The sequence below is a fragment of the Acanthisitta chloris genome, unplaced genomic scaffold (genome assembly GCF_000695815.1).
Source record: "Acanthisitta chloris isolate BGI_N310 unplaced genomic scaffold, ASM69581v1 scaffold1967, whole genome shotgun sequence".
NCBI classification, from domain to species: Eukaryota; Metazoa; Chordata; class Aves; order Passeriformes; family Acanthisittidae; genus Acanthisitta; species Acanthisitta chloris.
This window is the reverse complement of record NW_008682977.1, coordinates 21,584-40,368: the sequence shown is the minus strand read 5'-3', so window position 1 is coordinate 40,368 and position 18,785 is coordinate 21,584. Positions and strand designations below refer to the sequence as shown.

The following is an 18,785-nucleotide window of genomic DNA, read 5'->3' as shown; positions in this document are numbered from 1 at the left end:
CTCATCTTGCTTTATTTTTCATGTGTGTTTAGCTGAATGCTTTTTGTTGCACGACCAAATGTCATGTGCAAGTAACTTCCTTTATGTTCTGTCCTGAAAATGATGACAGAATGCATTGTAGGTAAATTTTATAGACATAATACAGGTTGTACTTTATTTTGTATCCATGTAGTTATAACCAAGGAATTGTAACCTTGAAATACAGATAACATTTTCAAAACAGTAGAACTATCAGTCAGACTGATGTGGTAGCTGAAATTCACTGAAGTTTTTCTATGCAAGAAGTGCCTTGGTAAGTTTTTTGTAACTATTAAATGCATTACCAGTTTTCTCACACTTCCCACTCTGGAAGAAGCTAGTCTTTCTGGGAAGAGTAGGTTGGTGAATTTGCTGGTTTCTATGCTTAATAAAGCATATAAAGTGTATTTTAGAAAGTGTTCATCAAAAATATGATTACAAACCATTCTAGACTAAACATGGAAACCAGCCTGATAATGAAGAAATACCTAAATCTTTTCTCATGGGCAGTGCTACACAGCTTCAAATTCTTTGCCTTTTTGCAAAAATAGTTGTGAACCTGTGCTGCTTCTTGAAGAGATAATTCACTTCTGACATTGGTACATACAAACACTAAAACATCTTTACCCACTTGTAGATTGTTTTTAATAAAACTGAGGTATACAGATGTGACGAAGCAGTGTTGAAGATGGTGACTTCTTAATTTTTCATCAAGGAAGTGTTAACTTCTTAGATTAATTGATGCATGAACAAATTTGATAACTAGTTTTGATAACTAGTTTTGATGTTCTGAGAATTTAACTTTCGCTTATGCTGGCATTAAACATTCGGTGTTTATAAGTGCAATCTTAAGGAGTGTTTTCCAACTTGTACAATAAAATATTGTGATATTTAGCAGCTGATTATGGGTTTAGCTAGAACAATTGCTAGAGCAGAAAATGAAATGGTGATCTAGATGAGTGGTACTTAAACTGACTTTTATACCTAGATTGTAGTGAGTAACCTTGGATTGGGCCATGTTGCCCCTGGTTAAGGTAAAGGGGAAACAAGTCTAACAGGGTTGGGTAAATTGGTGATGGTTATTGTCTCTGGTAAACAACCAATTACTGATGTACTTTTGGAAGAACTGTCAGTGTCATTCAGCACAAAAATGGATGTTGCAGAGGCATTGTAATTCTGGGTAGCTCTTGGGTATTATGAGCACAGCCTTTCAGGGGCCTCTCTGGTCAGTAAACAATATTATTCATGGTCAAGCACAAAGCACAGCAGCCTGTCCTTGCAGTGTAAGCATATGGTGTCTCTATGAATGCTGGGTCAAGGTTGTTCAGGAGATAAAAATAGGTCAGTTATCTCTCAAATCGTGCTAGACGAACTTCTGATCAGAGCTGGCAGAAGTGTAGTGAATGTTTGTGCAGTCTGCTTTCTGCTTGCAGCCCAGGTGCATAGAAAAACCTTGGAGCTGTCTTGAAGCCTTTGCGGTAAAAAAAGTGTTGTTTAATTTTCTGAATAAATATTTTGGTTTAGTATCTCAGGTATCTCAGTGTCAGTTGCAATGGGCAAAAATACAAGGCTTGCAAGGTGCCGCTGTCCTTCTCAATTTCCTTTATTTTATGCACATAATAAAGAACAGATTTCTGAATTTTTGAGTAGTCCCTTAAATTTAAACATCTTTAAAAGGAAGCCTTTTTTTCACTTAGCACTGTAAGCCCATTTATATGTCGCATGCTTAGGCTTGAAAGTGGTGATGGAGGTTGTGTCAAGACATGTATGGCAAGTGCAGAGCCTGAAGTTGTGCTTCAGAATCCTCTTTGTGCTGTCACTTCCTCAATCTGTCACTGTAATGAGTTTGCAAGAAGGATCCAAAGGTGGCAGGAGGAACTGAAATTGCACATAAGCAATACATTTCTCCTCGTGTGTGCTGACCCATGTGCTCTAATGTGACAGTTTAACCCACTAATCATTTGCATTGTCTTGCATGAACAAATTGCTTTCTAAATCACTTTATATTTGTAGATGCTGTTCAGGTATTGATTCAGGTTTTTCTTAAGTGACTCTTAGACTTGGTCTTAACTATAGACATTGTTCTTACTGTTTCTGTGTGGGGCAAGGAAGGGTAGGGAGCTGAGCTGAAGATCAGTGGTCATGTGCATCATGTCAAAACCACATGCTTTTATTAATGAGTGTTTTATGTAATACATGCTGATGTTTTAATTAGCAGGAAGTTATATTTAATCTGGATTGTAAGTAGCTTTTGGAATAGGAGCACATAAACTCCACACTAGCATAGGAATTTGGCAGCTATTCCTTGCAGTCAATCAGTTATCTCGTGTTGATTAGGTACTTCCACAAACGTGTGTCTGGTATGGAGAATGTGGAGTTGCTTCTGGAGACAAGAGATACAACTGTGCTTACGATGGACCACCAATAGCACTACCAGAAGATGGCTATGACTTAATGCAGGTGAGCTGCTTTTGAAGGTCTGCTGCTAAAAAAGCCTAGATCTCCTACACTTTAGATTTCTGTCCTGGGTTCTGTTGGATCTGTGCTATGATCTTTAGTTTTCTTTTCTTAACCTGTTCACTTTCTCATCAAGTTATCTCTGATTTCTCAGGTATAGCTCATAGCTCCAACTGAGTGAAGGTAATAAACTTCAGTTCTTTTTGAGAGATATGAGAAGTCTCCAAAATGTGATTAGAGGCTTTCATGGACATAACCTTAAATAAAGGATTGGTTTCACTTTCCTGCATGTTTTCCTCACTGGTTTGAGTATTCTTCAGTAGAATTGTTTTTGAGATTCTTCCAAACTATGATATATTCCCCAGTTAGGCCCTTTTGCTCGCCCAAAGAAAAGAGGGAACTGTTTTATGTCAGATGATCATTCCTGATCTGTCCTTATGTAGGAAGGCAGTAATTGACACTTGTTCAAATGAAGCCAGTTTGGACAAAATTCAGTCTCCTTAGCTTTGCCTGGTGAGAGGCTCTATTTCCTTACCCGGACTTTAGCTGCCAAAGTGAACAAAACCACAGTCACAATAGTTTTGTGTATTTAATATGCAATACAGGCTCATATTGCCAGACTTGCCTTCTGGCAGCTGGTAGTTCAAAGCTTTAAGTGTGAGATAGTTATAGAGCTAAACAATGGTTTGACTGGTGGCAGGAGTGACTTAAATATGTACGTGAGCTAATTACTGTTGTGTACTATTTCTGAAGACATAATGTACAGTTCTTGCATGTTACTGTCAGTTATATTAAATGCATTTGTCTCTTCTATAAACTGGATGTGAAATAGCTCTTCCAGGTAATCAGTGATTTTTGTGGTTAGTGGCTTGCTTCTGAGACTTTAGAACCTGGACACTATCCAGAAGGTGTACTAGAGGATAAGCTGCAGGAATACTTTCAACTTGGATAAATGCCTGTTGTCCTCTTACTAATAGATTCTCAAATACCATTATCATTCTATATATAGACCCTGGTGACTAAAGATCATCTGAAGGAGCTTTTTAAAAGGAAGTGATGTCTTGAATAAAAGAAGTGAAAAAAATATTTCTTCTCTCTAGTTTTAAAACAAAAATCTTGTTTGCTAGACTGGATTTTTTCCTATGCCATCTCCCACAGCAACAGCAACTATCTCCTGAAATATGCTGGAGCAGAACCCGTAATTATAAGGAGTTCTGAAGTGTTGAACATGCTTTTTCTTCCTTCCCCCTCCCCGATCTCAATGCTGGGTTGTTTTTTTTTTTTTTTTAAGGAACTCTGTCCAGGTTTATTCTTCGGCAATGTTAGCACTTGCTGTGATGTTCGTCAGCTTCAGACTTTGAAAAGCAACTTGCAGCTGCCTCTGCAGTTTCTGTCCAGGTATGAATAGCAAAGAAACTAGAGGGGTTTTTAACATAATAAAAAAAAGCACAAAGCACATTAAGACTCTTCAAAAGTAGGCTGTAGAAAAGGTGGTGACTTCATTTAAAGGCTTCTTGGAGCAACTTCATCCATATCAAGAGGCTGTAATGTTACGAAACAACTACATGCAGTCTGGATTGAGTTAGTTGGTAGAATAAAAATTCCCTTAGTTTGTCTCAAGCTACTGTATCTAATGAAGCCTTCAGAAGAAGGTGACATAAATTACTATTCAGTCTTGTTCTAACAGAATTCTTCCTGCTAGCAGCAGCTAAGTTTTTTCTTCAAATGCTAGTAAAAAGTCTAGTAAAATTCTGCTTCCGTCTGCTATTTGAGGAAGGCAATTTTGCTAGTGAATTATGTTGAAGCTACAAATGAGCAATTTAAATAACAATTAATCTTGTTGTTTAAAAACTTGTAAAATTTGAATGCTTCAATCTGCCACTCGGAGCAGAATGTTTACACTTGCCAGACGTATCTGATTTGACCTACATAGTATCGTTACCTCTTAATCTGATTGCTGTTCATTGACTTTCCTACCCAGATGTCCATCGTGTTTTTACAACTTGATAAACCTCTTCTGTGAGCTGACTTGCAGTCCAAATCAGTCTGACTTTTTGAATGTTACAAGCACCATACCTTATTATGATCCAGTTTTAAAAGAGAACAAAAGTAGCATTACAGAGCTGCAGTACTTTATTGGAGAACGTTTTGCAAATGGTAAGTAAACAGTGTGTTAATTTACCTTGGCTTTTGTTGAGGTAGCTGGACCAGTGATTTTTCAGGAAGCATTGTGAGGGAGAAACATGTCTGGCTGTCTTTTGAGGTTTGAGTCATCACAAGGGTAGCAGTTGATCCTTCCTTTAAAAACACTGTTATTAACAGTGTCTGTGTAATGTCTCCTACCCAAGCAGAAGTTAGTATTCCAGAAGTTTAAAGAATCAACTGAGGCTGGACATCTATCTAACAAATGGTTAATGGCTGATAACCCTGATGATTTTGACGTCAGAAAAACAAAGTTGTTGCCAAGTACTGAATGTCCAAAGCCTACCTGAAACAGTGTGCCAAGTGTGATAGTAAAGTTTGTACACAGTGCACTACAGTGTTTCTCTGAGAGGTACTCACCCTCCTTGAAATGGACTGTTCTAGTCCTTTGTCAAAATCAAAGATTTTCTTGGAGAGCAATGCATTTGCATTGTACTTTGATTTTGCAGCAAGCTTAAGGCGTTCAGTCTTTTTATGCTTCGTGCAGGAACCTTTAATCAAGTTATGAGACACTTGAAAGTCATATAAGGTCTATAAGTCAAAAGTACCTTAAATGTTTGTCCTAACTTTCTCTGAAAAAACCTTAATATAAAGTAGTGTTTCCTCTCAGAAACAGAAGAAAGTAGGTTCTAGAATAATGTAGATTTGAGTGGTCTACTCAGAGTGAGATACTTAAAACAAAGCATTGCAGCCTTGAATACTACAAATACAACTGAAAGCATTAGTTCACTCTTCTGAGATGTTTCCTCTTGAAAGCTGTATGTATGTTCTTGGAACTTGGTGAGTCTGTAATTATTGGAAATACTTGGAATGCTCGCTCAAATTATAACATTGGTTTAATGGGTCTTCTGTCTTTGTGCACTGTTCCTAGCAATGTATAATGCCTGCAAAGATGTGGAGGCTCCATCGAGTAATGTTAAGGCACTGGGGTTGCTGTGTGGGAAGGATGTCAAGGACTGCAATGCAACCAACTGGATTGAGTACATGTTCAGTAAAGACAATGGACAAACTCCTTTCAGCATTATTCCTGTCTTTTCAGGTAAGAAACTGAATAGTCCTTGCCTTTGAAGCTTCTGTCAAAGGCTGTGCTATAGCTGTGCTGATTTGTTAAACAGCTGCCTGACATGAATATCTGCAGTCAGAGGCTTTCAAAGCAATGTGAGATCAACTTATTATTTTGATTTCTGCTTGGGAGTCATGCTTTGAGATTTATACAGTAAGAAGCTGCATACAAAGAAAGTACAAACTCATTAGTGACGGACTGAGCTTAGGCAACTGGCTAGCTTGTATTCCTTGGGAAACAGGCTGATGCTTCAGGATTTCTTTGTAAGGAAATTGTTACACATTTCACAATCTGAACAGATAAGGGAGATGACAAATCATTGCTGGAATGATAGAAATATGTACTTCTTAGTTTTACAGTCTGGAGTGTTATCAACATGACCAGTCATTTAATTAGTAGATATCTGTAAACAGTTGGTATCTGCTATGGAAAAAGCAGTGGCTTCTTTTTCTCTAGGACCGAGAAATGCTCCTCTATATAGGGGCTAGGGGCTTTCATATAAAGGGTTAACTCACTTAACTGTGAAGGCTTGAATTTTTCCTGGTAGTAAACGGGTTCTGCAACTTGTGATTTGTCATAGATGTTCTTGTCCATGGAATGAATCCTATGAATAATGAGACCAAAGGCTGCAATGAAGCTGTGGATGACTCGACAGGACCGTGCAGCTGTCAGGACTGTTCGATTGTTTGTGGTCCTAAACCTCAACCGCCTCCACTGCCTCCTCCTTGGCTATTGTTTGGTCTGGATGCTGTGTATGTCATCATGTGGATTTCCTACATGGGCTTTCTCCTCATATTTTTTGCACTAGTTTTTGGAGTCTGGTGTTACAGGTAAAGCATTCAAAGTTCTCAGCTCACTTGCTTTGTCCCTGAAAATTTCCTTTGCCCAGGCTAGATGCTTATGTCTCTACTTCTTCAGCCAGCCAAAAGTCATCTTCTGTGGCAGATGCTTATACTTACAGGGAGTATTCTAACACCTGGAACTATTTGGTAGAAAGTGAGTTCAGAAGTCTGTTTAGTTGATGCTCAACTCTCATAGCATCCCCAGCTACAGGATCAAATACACTAATCTATAACTTTCATAAGCAAGTGTGCAAAAATCTGGGGAAATGCTTTTTTATAACAAAACTGTCACTGCTCTATTCCAAATTAAATCATGAATACTTTTCCTTAGTCCCATGTTTTGGAAAAGAACTAAATTAAAGCTGAGCTTCCAGTAATTAGAACATATCACCCTTATTCATATGGCTGGAGCACCTTTCCTGTGAAGACAGGCTGAAAGAGTTGGGACTGTTCAAGCTGGAGAAGAAAAGATTCTGAGGAAACCATACAGCAGCCTTCCAGTACCTAAAGGAAGCCTACAAGAGAGCTAGAGGACTTTTCAGAAGGGCATCTAGTGATAAGACAAGGGGGAATGGCCTTAAGCTGAAGGAGGATAGGTGTAAATCAGATATTAAGAAGAAATTCCGTACTATAAGGCTGGTGAGGCACTGGAAGAGGTTGCCTGGAGATGTTGTGGACTCCCCATCCCCAGAAGTGTTCAAGGCCAGGCTGGATGGGGCTCCGAGCAACCTGGTCTAGTGAAAGGTGTCCCTGCCCATGGCAGGGGGGTTAGAACTAGATGATCATTCTGGTTTGCTTCCAACCCTAACTCCTCCGATTCTATGATTGTTCAATTATGACCAAGAAACTGAAATTGTTGTATAATAAAAATTAAGTCTGTATGGAAATGGATAGTAAGTACAATAAACTTATGACATGCTCAGCAGCCTTACCTCACTGGGCAACATGAAATGGTGAGGCTGTTTCAGGCTATGAACCAGACATCTCAAACTCCTGCCAGAATTGCAGGTCTGATTAGATTACCATGAGGAGGTTGTTGACCTTATCTCCTGCTTTGGATATCAGGAATGAGTATAAGCAATATAGGTCTATCATAAGTGTTCTGTGCTATAACTTGCTTGTCTTCAGGTCCGGAAGAAAGTACTTTATTTTCCCTTTTCATTGCTTCTACATTTCTTCAGGCTAAGTAGGTGTAACTTAAGCAATTTGCCTAATAAAGCAAAATATGTTAGGTCAATTTTAAGAGCTTCTCTGGGCTGGTAATGCTACAGATCTTCTAAACGTGCATAAAAAGCCTGTACTTGGTCTAACCTGGAAAAGTTTATTAGGACAGCTGACATGGCTGTAAGTTGCTCCAAAGGATCATAAAACAACTCAAGATTTGCTCCTCTTGAGTGGAGAGGTATAGAGGGAACATGGTGCCTATATTTCTGGAGGAGTTGAATTTCAAATTTATTACTAGCATTGGACTTGATTGGTCCTGCAGAACAGTACAGACACTTTCTTGGATAAGCAGGATAACAAGGCTTTTCATCTTGCAGGAGGCGGCACTTTGTCTCAGAGTACACACCAATTGACAGCAATGCAGCCTTCTCTGTGAATTCCCACCGTGACAATGGTACGTCTTACCCAGGGTAATAGTTTTTTAGAAACTCAGCTTAAGTGCGTCCCCTTCCTGTGGATGGCTCTGGAGTTTTAGCTTTGTTAGGCTGTATTATCTGTTCTTAGAGGGCTTTATTTCAGTCTTTTGGCCAGTATCTCACTTTTAGAGTAGTACTTAACCCTTTTGCTGGATGCTGAAAGCCTCAGGCACACAGTTCATGGATATAGCTGCACTACAAAGAGGTTTTGGAAGGCTTTGTAGCAGGGGATGGGGAGGGCAACACGATGCTAAAATTGTTTTGATTGTGTTTTGAGTCATCCATGTATCCATTTAAAACATGCTATGAAAGAACCATAGTTTAGCAGCCCTGGTAGCTGTTTTATTGCTTATGTATCTTGTAGCTGCTTCCTGCCTTTATTTGCTATTGCTGTCAAGGACAGTCTTAGATGACAAGGGGCAGTGTTAAATACAAGCTCATTTCTGCCTCCTTGACCTCAGTCAAGGATTGGTCCTGGGGTCTGACTGTCAGTGTAGACATAGCTTCTGGTGCTTACTACAAACAGAGCTAGAATACAATTTCATCTTTCCTAGTGGACTTGAAGAAAAGGCTGCTTAACTGACTTCTCAAACATTCACTGTTTACTTCTTGCACTTGCAGGGAAAATCACGTGTGGTGAAAGGCTTGGTGAGAGGTTTGAGAATGGCCTGAGGATGACATTCACATCATGGGGAGCTTTCTGTGTCAGAAATCCACGTCCTGTTATCCTCTTCTCTGTGGTCTTCATTGCAATGTGCTGCTCAGGCTTTGTGTATATTAAAGCAACTACAAACCCTGTAGATCTCTGGTCAGCCCCAAGCAGCCAAGCTCGCAAGGAGAAGGAATACTTTGACACACACTTTGGGCCTTTCTTTCGTACTGAACAAGTTATTATTCAAGCACCAAAGAGCAGCCCACACACCTATTCGCCTTACCCATCAGGAGAAGATGTACCTTTTGGGCCTCCACTTGCCATAGACATTCTCCATCAGGTAACTGGGACTTTGTAAGAGCAAAGACCTAAACATACCTAACAGGTATAACCATAGGAGTAGACTTCCACCTGCAATGCATCAAAACAGTCACTAGATATGCGTGCTAAAAATATTAGCCTCACTATAAAAGTTTTCTGCTGAAAACCTTTCTCTGAGAGACACTTTCAAGTCCCAGTAAGCATTCTTAGTATGAACACAGAAATACTGTTTTGTAATGTGCTCCTATTGACATGTGCCTCTGTCTCCAGAAACTTGCAGGAATATAGCATGCACTGAAGTCCTGCCTTGCAAGGGAAATGCTTTCTTATGCCACTCTTAAACTGAGGTTTGCTTTTTGGTTTTTTAAAGGTACTGGATTTGCAGGATGCTATCGTCAACATAACTGCTTCTGTTGACAATGAGACTGTAATGCTGAAGGACATTTGCCTGGCTCCTCTTGCTCCCTACAACAACAACTGCACTATACTGAGTGTGCTCAACTACTTTCAGAACAGCCATTCTGTTCTAAATCACTTTACTGGGGATGAGTTCTATGTCTATGCTGATTACCACACTCACTTCTTATACTGTGTTCGGTAAGCAGTACAATTACATGTTTTTTTTCAAACTGTAGGCCAACTAAGTCTTTGTCTTGCAGGCAGGCAAAACTAGCTAGTTCTCACTGTCTCCTCAAACCTTTTCTTACCCCTTTTTGAACTTGCAGTACTATGTGGAACTGCAGATTAGTATAAGGTTCCTTGTATTTGTGTCTTAGTACTTCAGAAGGAGTTAGGTTTTAATCAAGTTGCCATTTAAGCTTGGTTTGGTGTGGACACTGACTCTGGTTTACATTAAACATGTTTTCAACCCATCTGAGGAGTTTGTAACAGAAGACAATTTCTAAGCTTTCCCTTCAGTTCATAGTTCAGTTGGGTAGAAGTAATCCTTGTCTCAGGCTTCAAGGTGAACACCTGTAAAACTCTATTTAAATTCAAAGCAAATGTAGCACAAGGGCAGTTTATCACTAGCAGTCTTATCTTGTTTTTCTCTAGTCATTTATAACACAACAGCTTTTTACTTTCTTGTACTGTGACTCAGTTGTCAAGCAGAAGCTAACAATTACTGGTGGTGTTCTCTTTAGGGCTCCAGCATCACTGAATGACACAAGTTTGCTTCACGATCCCTGCTTAGGAACATTTGGTGGACCTGTATTTCCATGGCTGGTGTTGGGAGGATATGATGGTAGGTAGCAAGAGAGTACACAATTGTGTGCTGTCTTTGATGCTAAAGGTGCACTCTCATTTAACACATTAAGATGAACTCCAGAGAAACTGAAGTTTTGTTAAACTTTCAGTAAGTAATGATGTTCTAAGTAACTTTCAGTAGATCAGTGCTGGAATTGGAGGCAGATAATGGAAGTGCAAAATACAATCTATTAATCTATTGCAAAAAGCAATGTATTACTGGAACATGTCAACAGGACAAATGTTCAGTCTGCTTTGGGCCTGCTGAAGGTTCTCTGATTTTTGGAGACTCTTTATCTCAAGTTGACAAGCTGGGATGTACTCAAATTTTGCTTTGAGTTAGAGTAAAATTTTGTCACTGATCAGACAGAGCAGTTAAGAATGGATTTATCTGTTCACAAAGGAAATTGTTCCATAATTATTCTGAAGCCAGAATCTTGTTCAAGCAATTTATCTAATTAAACATAGCTTGGTAGTACATTTGTGTTAGATGTATCTAAAACAGTGTTTTAAAGCAAGCACTTCTTGATTGAACTGGTGGGGTTTTGTACTTGCTTTGAGTAAAACATAAGTATGCGAGAGGTGTTTAGAAAACCACATCTTACTTTCTATTAGATGGAGAGTCAAGCACTGGTTATATAGTAGCTCCTTGTCTAACCATGCAACAGGTTTTTAATGTTGGGGTCTCATGGGCATGGTAAATAATAAATAATTAGTTTTGAATACAATCTGGAGTGCTTACCAGCTTCTGTTCTTACTTTAGTAATGTGTTTGAGAACTCAGTGGTGTTAAATGAAGTTGTAGGGCTAGGATTGCTTTGGATAATACTAATTTTAAACTTATTTCTACCTGCTATACTAGAATGTAAGCTCCATTTCTTAATGCCAAGCAATTTTTTCTTCTTCTATAGATGATAACTACAATAATGCTACAGCTCTTGTTATTACTTTTCCTGTCAACAACTACTACAATGACTCAAGAAAGCTAATGAAAGCCTTGGCATGGGAAAAGGAGTAAGTAGTCTTCCGGTATTCTGAAATGCATACATTACTTAAAGCAACTTTAACTGTAGATACATGGAAAACAGCTGTACTGACAGTTTTTCAGTATAGCTACAGGGATGTTTTGAGAGACATCAAAAAGGGTTAAGAACAAGACTGCTGGTTATAAGACCTTCACTGTATCTGACACACTTCATTTGCTTTGGGAACATAAGTTTTAGTCCTGTTAGTGATCATTTAGTCCAGTAGTACTTGTTTTGATATATTTTATTGTGGCTAGAATTACACAGGTAGACTCTTCAATCTACGTAACCTTGAACCATGAGTGGAAAGGTCCTGTAATTCTTAAACTTTAATTTAAAAAAATGTCATCCAGATGAGCATCTAAAGTTTTCATTCTCTTCACCACCTTGAAGAGCTGATGTCTTACACAGGCCAGCTGCTGTGGCTGGCAGTTCAGGTAGAAGTTTGAGGCACAGTAGAGGTATGACTAGCATCTGGCTGTTTCACAAGCACCTCTCAAGTTGGGGAACTGAAACGAGGGCTGATAAATTGTTCCAGTACTATAAGCAAGCTGCGGTCATCTTTCATGTGTGCACTCATAGGTCTAGCTTTGAGGAAAATTATACTTTCAGTTTGAAATAGCTTATGCAAGATAGTTATTTGTCTTCAGACTCTGGAGAGAACATGGGAAGTATTTCAGCATAGTGAATTTCTAGTGCTTGGAGTAGAGCTCTAGGTATGCATAGCCAGCATTCCTCTCTGAAAAATGAGGAAGGGCCCACAAAGTACTGTCTGTCCACAGTGCCCTCTTGTACCACACATGATGTACATTTGCCATCAACTGACTTCCAGGTATTTCTGATAGATGTTTTAGCCTTTAAAGTGTGACTGATCTATTGGTTTTGTTTTTTAGATTTATTAACTTTTTGAAGAACTATAATAATTCAAACTTAACCATATCATTTTCTGCTGAACGGAGTATTGAAGATGAAATCAACCGTGAAAGCAACAGCGATATTGGCGTTGTGTTGATAAGCTACATTGTGATGTTTGTGTACATCTCCATAGCTCTGGGACATATCCAGAGCTGTAGAAGACTGCTGGTATGTGTAGAGTTTTCATTGCTATAAAGATGTAGTTACAGGTTTCTGAGAGCTTTAAGTAAATACTTTTGCAGAATGCTCATATTGAATCTTGTCTTAAAGCGTTGTGTCCTCCTTTGGTGGGAGTTAGGGGGAGCAATACTTTTCTCATACTTGACAATTCACGTATGCTTCATAGTCTCAGCTAAGATTTTTGATTGAGATGTGCAGTTAACTTTAGCTTTAAAACTTGTAGCTTCAAGGTTGAGTTGTTTTTTTAATATCTGGATCTTCAAAAGAACCAGAAAAGTAAGTTTTCTACTGACTAGACTAAATGTAAGAATATGGCTTTTACCTTTGCTATAATCTGTCCTGTGTGATGCTGCTTGTTTGGTTGACAGTCAATACAACTTTTTCAGGTGGATTCAAAGATCTCCCTGGGCATTGCAGGCATCCTGATTGTACTGAGCTCAGTGGCATGTTCTATAGGCATTTTCAGCTACTTTGGAATCCCACTGACACTAATTGTGATAGAAGTAATTCCTTTCTTGGTGCTGGCTATTGGAGTGGACAACATTTTCATTATTGTTCAGACACTTCAGGTATTTATTCTTTCATAAAGACTCTTCTAAAAGTGCCTGTAATTTCTGAAGGGTGTAAGCTTGGAGCAGAAGGTTTTCTATATTCCAGTTCTCAGCCCAGTCTGAGCAGCTCTGGACTCTTACAGGATATCTAGAGCTCTTGAAGAGAGCCAAGATAGTATGTACATACTATCTCCACAAAAAAAAAAAAAACACACCCAACTTGTAAATTTCTACCTTTTCTTACTGACAGCTGATACCAAAATAGTTGTAGAACTCGACTGCTATTTTGATGCCCTGTAATTTTAGTATATTGTGAGCAGCAATCATGGAATAAACCAGATGCTTCAGACCAGGTACTTCTGACAGTAAGTCTTAGTGGGTTATCAGCTTTCTAAATTGACAGGCTCAGTAACCCACTGAAACTGGCACTGCCTCTGGCAATTGTGTAGTTTTGACTGAAGTACTGAAGTTAGTGCATTAAATTTGAAGCAAGGCAGCAGGGAGTGTTCATGCTGCTTTTGTTTTAGAGAATCTCTGCTGGTTTTTACTGAACTCTTGTTAATGCAGTGAAAACAATAAAAAAATAGTCTGGGATGTTTGAATGGTTGGGGCTTATTTTAAAGTCCTATGAAATTGCTTTCTAAGTTGCATAATTCCTAATTATAATAAATTATTGCCTCAAAACAGAGAGATGAGCGCCTTCAGGGTGAAACTCTGGATAAACAGATTGGCAGAGTGTTGGGAGATGTGGCACCCAGTATGTTTCTCTCATCTTTTTCGGAGACTGTGGCATTCTTTCTTGGTAAGACTTTTTAAAAATTTGAGCATAAGGGCCTTGTGATACCTGTGTGTTGCAAGAAGAATTGCAAAATTTAAATATAAAAGCAAGGCAAGAATTTGTAGAGGAAGCTTAGCTTAATTATTCGTTGCTGTAATCAAGTTAAACTCGACTTCTGGGGATAGACATTGTAGTACTTGGAGTATGGCACAGTTTAAAAGATCCAATTCTGAATCTGTCCAGCTTTTAAGTGAGAGAGGCTGGAGCTTTTTACTGACTTGCAGTGACTGTTGAGTCTAAATTTGATCTTAGTAATATTGCAACTATCAGGGTGTACAAACTCCTATACTGCATCCAGTCATCTTGCCACTGCTTGAAAAAAATGCCCCTATGACAGGTTATGTTTGAGGTTCATTTTACAGTACATGCTAGAGTTCTACCTTATGCTCTTACCCTATAAGTATAATTTGGCCTTCTTTCATAATGGACTTGTTTACCTGGAGTGTAATTTGTCATTGGTTCAACTTGCATTGGACTGCCTTAATGTTGAAGCAAGATCTTGCGTGACAACACTCCTTAACTGCACTCTTAAGCAGTCTGCGTGAGACACAACTCTGGAATTGAGAAATGTCTTAAAACTAGTCACTCCTTTGCACAGCCTTAATGCTGTTAAACAGGCCAAAGACAGCAGTTGTAGCCAGGCTTGTATCAGCTGTTTTCTTTGCTCTGAGAAGAAAGGCTTTGTCCTGCTATAAGGCTGGCTTTTAAATTGGATATTTGTCTATTTGATCATGCATTTCTAAGAGAAGGGAGCTTGCTTGACAAACTGGGTCACTTCCTTCAGGGACACTGTCTACGATGCCAGCGGTTCGCACGTTCTCCCTTTTTGCTGGAATGGCTGTGCTCATAGACTTTATTCTTCAAGTCACTTGCTTTGTAAGTCTCCTGGGCTTGGATATTAAGCGTCAAGAGGTAAGTATAAGTGCATCTGTAACTGCAGTGTTATGGGGTGGCATCTTCTGCAGAGCTGCACTAAATCTGGCATTTAATCCGTTTTCAGAGGAACAGACTGGATATTCTGTGTTGCATCAAAAGCAGTGAGGAAACGGGTGGAGTCCAGCGTTCCGAGAGCATGTTATTCCTCTTCTTCAAAAACGTGTTTTCTCCATATCTGCTTAAGGATTGGATGAGACCAATAGTAGTATGTATACTTTGTTTCAAGCAGTCACCTAAACTTGAGCAAAAGTGTAGTGAGCCTGAAGGTCTAAACACTGGGGAAAAAAAAATCTTCAATACAATGAAGAAAATGAAGCTTCCAGTATTTTTGCTTTCATCATTGGTATAGAAATAAGCTTTTGTAACTAAGAGTATTTCAGTTAAATTAAGGGTTAGGTTATGGATTGTCCGAAGCCTAGATTTAAGAGTTGCATTATTGACAGTGAAATTACTTTAGACCTATGTGAAAAATAAGCATGTTGGCTCCTACGCTGCATTAATCTAGAGTGCTGTTGCTGTGTCTGATTCAGCTGGAGGGTACTCTGCTTATTTACAGAAGGTGTTTGATGTATCTTTGACTGCTGACTTGTAAGGATAGATTCCCACATGGCTCCAAAAGGAATTCTGAGCAGCTAGTTTTTACTACCACTGTTGTACTAGGCCTGGGTAGTATGGTTCAACTAGAGCCTCTTTGCATGGTTCCTATTAACTCTGTAAATGAGTTCTATTGCTTGTTGCTTCTGTATAGTTCTCACTTCCATGGATTTGCTTTTTTTCAGATAGCAGTGTTTGTGGGTGTCCTGTCATTCAGTACAGCAGTTATTCACAATGTAGAGATTGGACTGGATCAGTCTCTCTCAATGCCAGATGTAAGTCTTATGATCATGTCACTGTTCAGCAATTTGTGGCTGAATTGGAACCTTGTTGTGCTACCTCAACATTATATAATAGTAACTCAAAACTTTCCCTTTTTAGGACTCATATGTAATAGATTACTTCAGCCAGTTCAGCAAGTACCTGCATGCAGGTCCTCCTGTCTACTTTGTCCTAGAAGAAGGACACAACTACACCTCTTTGGAAGGGCAGAACATGGTGTGTGGTGGAATGGGATGCAATAATGATTCACTTGTCCAGCAAGTCTTCAATGCTGCAGAAATTGGTAGCTAGTAAGTCTTTAATGCTTTTTTCTGCACACTTGCAGGGGAGAGATGTAGCTAACCAGTGTGTCCTTTGAAATTAGCTCAGACTCAGCTGTTGGTTATACAGCAGACACTCTATTGTACTTGCTTTATACTGTGGTTTTGGGAGGGAGGGGAAGGGAAGAAACTGTGGCAGCCTTCTAGAATGAGGACAAAACCTGTTTGGACTGGTGGAATATGTTGATGTACTTGGGTTTGGAAAAGGGCCTTGATCCTTCAGGAAGTCTGGGAATGGTAGGAAGAAAAAGCATACTGAGAGGTTATTCTGACTTAAGGTCTCCTGGAAAATAACTGCATGCTCAGCTTCTGGTGAATAAACAAGCCTAGTCTAGTGAGGCTGAGCAGGAATTGTATCTGCAGCTAACAACTGAAGAAAATCTCTTCCTGATTCCTTCCACTGTAGTTCAGTGGTTTTACTTCAGCCTAACTGAAGGAGGACCTTTGCCTGAAAACTGAGGCAACAGTGTCTGGAATAGGACAGGGAGCAGCATGGACAGGGAACTTTGCAGTGGAACTTGAGTGCAGGGGAAAAGCTTCTGCTGTCTGCTAGCTGCAGTGTTATGAGCTAGCTGAATGTTATGGCTTTTGGATGGTGTATTGGAGAGGGGACTATATGGAGAGCTAAGTAGCTTGGATAAGAATGAGTTGGCATGGCATAAGTTGGCACTGGAGAGATCAAGGGATATTTCTGGGATGAAATATAAAATTACTGATGATGGATATGTTACCTTGTTTTTATTAGCACAAGGATAGGCTATGCCCCATCGTCCTGGATTGATGACTACTTTGACTGGGTGAAGCCACAGTCGTCCTGTTGCAGAGTCTACAATACCACTGGACAGTTTTGCAATGCTTCAGGTATTAGCATCCATGTTGTTGCTGGAGGATTAGCTTGGTTTATAAGCTTCACAGCCAAAATATTTGATCATGGTATGAGTCAGGTGATTACCTTTTCTTACTGTGAGTAGGCACCTCTTGAGCTGCCCTCTTAACTTATTTGAACTGCTGTTTGAGTGAACTAAGTGGAAGACAGCCTGCCTAGACAGCCATTGTAACTTGCTATAAAAAATTTTGGTCCTTTTGCTGATTTCATTAGAGCACGCAAACTTAGTGCTCTGGTTTTGTTCAGATCCTTCAGTTTTGTGCAATTCTCATCAGGTCTAATGTAGATAGTGCACATGTAACAGAGTTCTCTTGTTAGCCCTTGCCTTAGTAGTAATAAATATAAAGGACTACAAATCTTATACAGAATTTCAGGACTGGTCAGTTAGTTCATCTGTAAAAATGCTTTTTATGGACTTGTATCCTATAGTATTGCAAGTCAGAAACTACTATTGTTAGGAGAAAGAATTCTTGGTCCCATAGCTGACCTTCTTCCCATATTCCTTTAGTCAGTGATCCATCCTGCACTCGTTGTCGACCGCTGACTCAAGAAGGCAAGCAGAGACCACAGGGCCAAGACTTCATGACCTTTTTGCCAATGTTCCTGTCAGACAACCCTAATCCTAAATGTGGCAAAGGGTAAGAGCCTTATTCTATACATCTTGCTTAGGCCAGTGTGTCAAAGGTACTTGCTCTGGATTTTAAGTCTGGATTTTAAGTTAGATATCCCATGTCCTCCTAAAAGGCATAGAAACATTGACATCTCACCTGTTCTGTAGTGTTTTCTGAAACAAAACTGGGAAAACAAATGCATCATCAGCTAAATGGAACAGCAGCTTTACCCTGTGCAAAGAGAAACAATTTCTATAGTCAGTCTGTTCCAGACTATCCTGTGCAATCTTGAAATGTATTGTGCTCTGAAGCTTTTATACTTTTGGAAACTGCTAGAAACACCTACCGGCTGTTAGACCCCCCCTAAAGGGCACCTGTAAAAGCTGTAGAGGGCCTTTTTCTAAGGGTGTATGGTGACAGGGCAAGGGAGGGAATGGCTTTAAACTGAAAGCAGGCAGGTTTAGATTAGATACTAGGAAGAAAATCTTTCCTGTGAGGGTGGTGAGGCACTGGAACAGATTGCCCAAGGAAGTTGTGGATGCCTCATCCCTGGAAGTGTTCAATGGATGGGGCTTTGAGCAACCTGGTCTAGTGGAGGGTGGCCCTGCCCATGCCAGGGGTAGAACTAGATGATCCTTCCCTTCCAACCCAAACCATTCCATAAGATTACAAGTTATAAAAGCTAATAAACTTGAATTGTGCTGACACTGACATCTGATCTGTTTATGTAGAGGACATGCTGCATATAACTCCGCTGTCAACTTTATAAATAACAAATCTGATGTCGGAGCTACTTATTTTATGACTTACCATACGGTACTGAAAACATCATCTGATTTTATTGATGCCATGAGGAAAGCTCGGATTATAGCAGATAACATTACTGAAACCATGGGCATCAAAGAGAAGAACTACCGTGTGTTTCCTTACAGGTATGGTTAGAAATCTTTCTTGTCTTGGTGACAAACACTTGAGCAACTGAGGAAAGGTGCTGGCAGATAATATATTGGAGACTTGGGTCTGGAGTTGTGCCTAACAGAACGTAATGCAGAGATTCTGGAATTTCTAGTAAAACCAGAAAAATACGATTTATATTTACATCACTGACTTCTTTGCTATGATCTACAAAGACTGGCTGAGCAAGTTGGATCTGTTCAGCCTGGAAAAGAGAAGGTTGCAGGGAGACCTCATAGCAGCCATACAGTATT

The 18,785-nt window shown here is 39.5% G+C and overlaps 1 protein-coding gene across 1 annotated transcript in view; it reads left to right on the top strand.

The window, feature by feature from the left end:
• The first annotated feature begins 1,034 nt into the window (after positions 1-1,034).
• The window catches only part of NPC1 (Niemann-Pick disease, type C1), a 22,206-nt gene continuing 4,455 nt past the window's right edge, over positions 1,035-18,785 (top strand). Inside the window, exons 1-21 of the mRNA XM_009078716.1 lie at positions 1,035-1,052; positions 2,356-2,478; positions 3,767-3,873; positions 4,457-4,632; positions 5,549-5,716; positions 6,321-6,570; positions 8,124-8,200; positions 8,844-9,214; positions 9,566-9,792; positions 10,338-10,438; positions 11,351-11,453; positions 12,358-12,547; positions 12,946-13,128; positions 13,798-13,912; positions 14,733-14,860; positions 14,949-15,089; positions 15,664-15,753; positions 15,860-16,050; positions 16,826-16,941; positions 17,475-17,604; positions 18,309-18,509. Coding sequence (XP_009076964.1) covers positions 1,035-1,052; positions 2,356-2,478; positions 3,767-3,873; positions 4,457-4,632; positions 5,549-5,716; positions 6,321-6,570; positions 8,124-8,200; positions 8,844-9,214; positions 9,566-9,792; positions 10,338-10,438; positions 11,351-11,453; positions 12,358-12,547; positions 12,946-13,128; positions 13,798-13,912; positions 14,733-14,860; positions 14,949-15,089; positions 15,664-15,753; positions 15,860-16,050; positions 16,826-16,941; positions 17,475-17,604; positions 18,309-18,509 — 3,206 coding nt within the window. The remainder of the gene's footprint in view (positions 1,053-2,355; positions 2,479-3,766; positions 3,874-4,456; positions 4,633-5,548; positions 5,717-6,320; positions 6,571-8,123; positions 8,201-8,843; positions 9,215-9,565; positions 9,793-10,337; positions 10,439-11,350; positions 11,454-12,357; positions 12,548-12,945; positions 13,129-13,797; positions 13,913-14,732; positions 14,861-14,948; positions 15,090-15,663; positions 15,754-15,859; positions 16,051-16,825; positions 16,942-17,474; positions 17,605-18,308; positions 18,510-18,785) is intronic.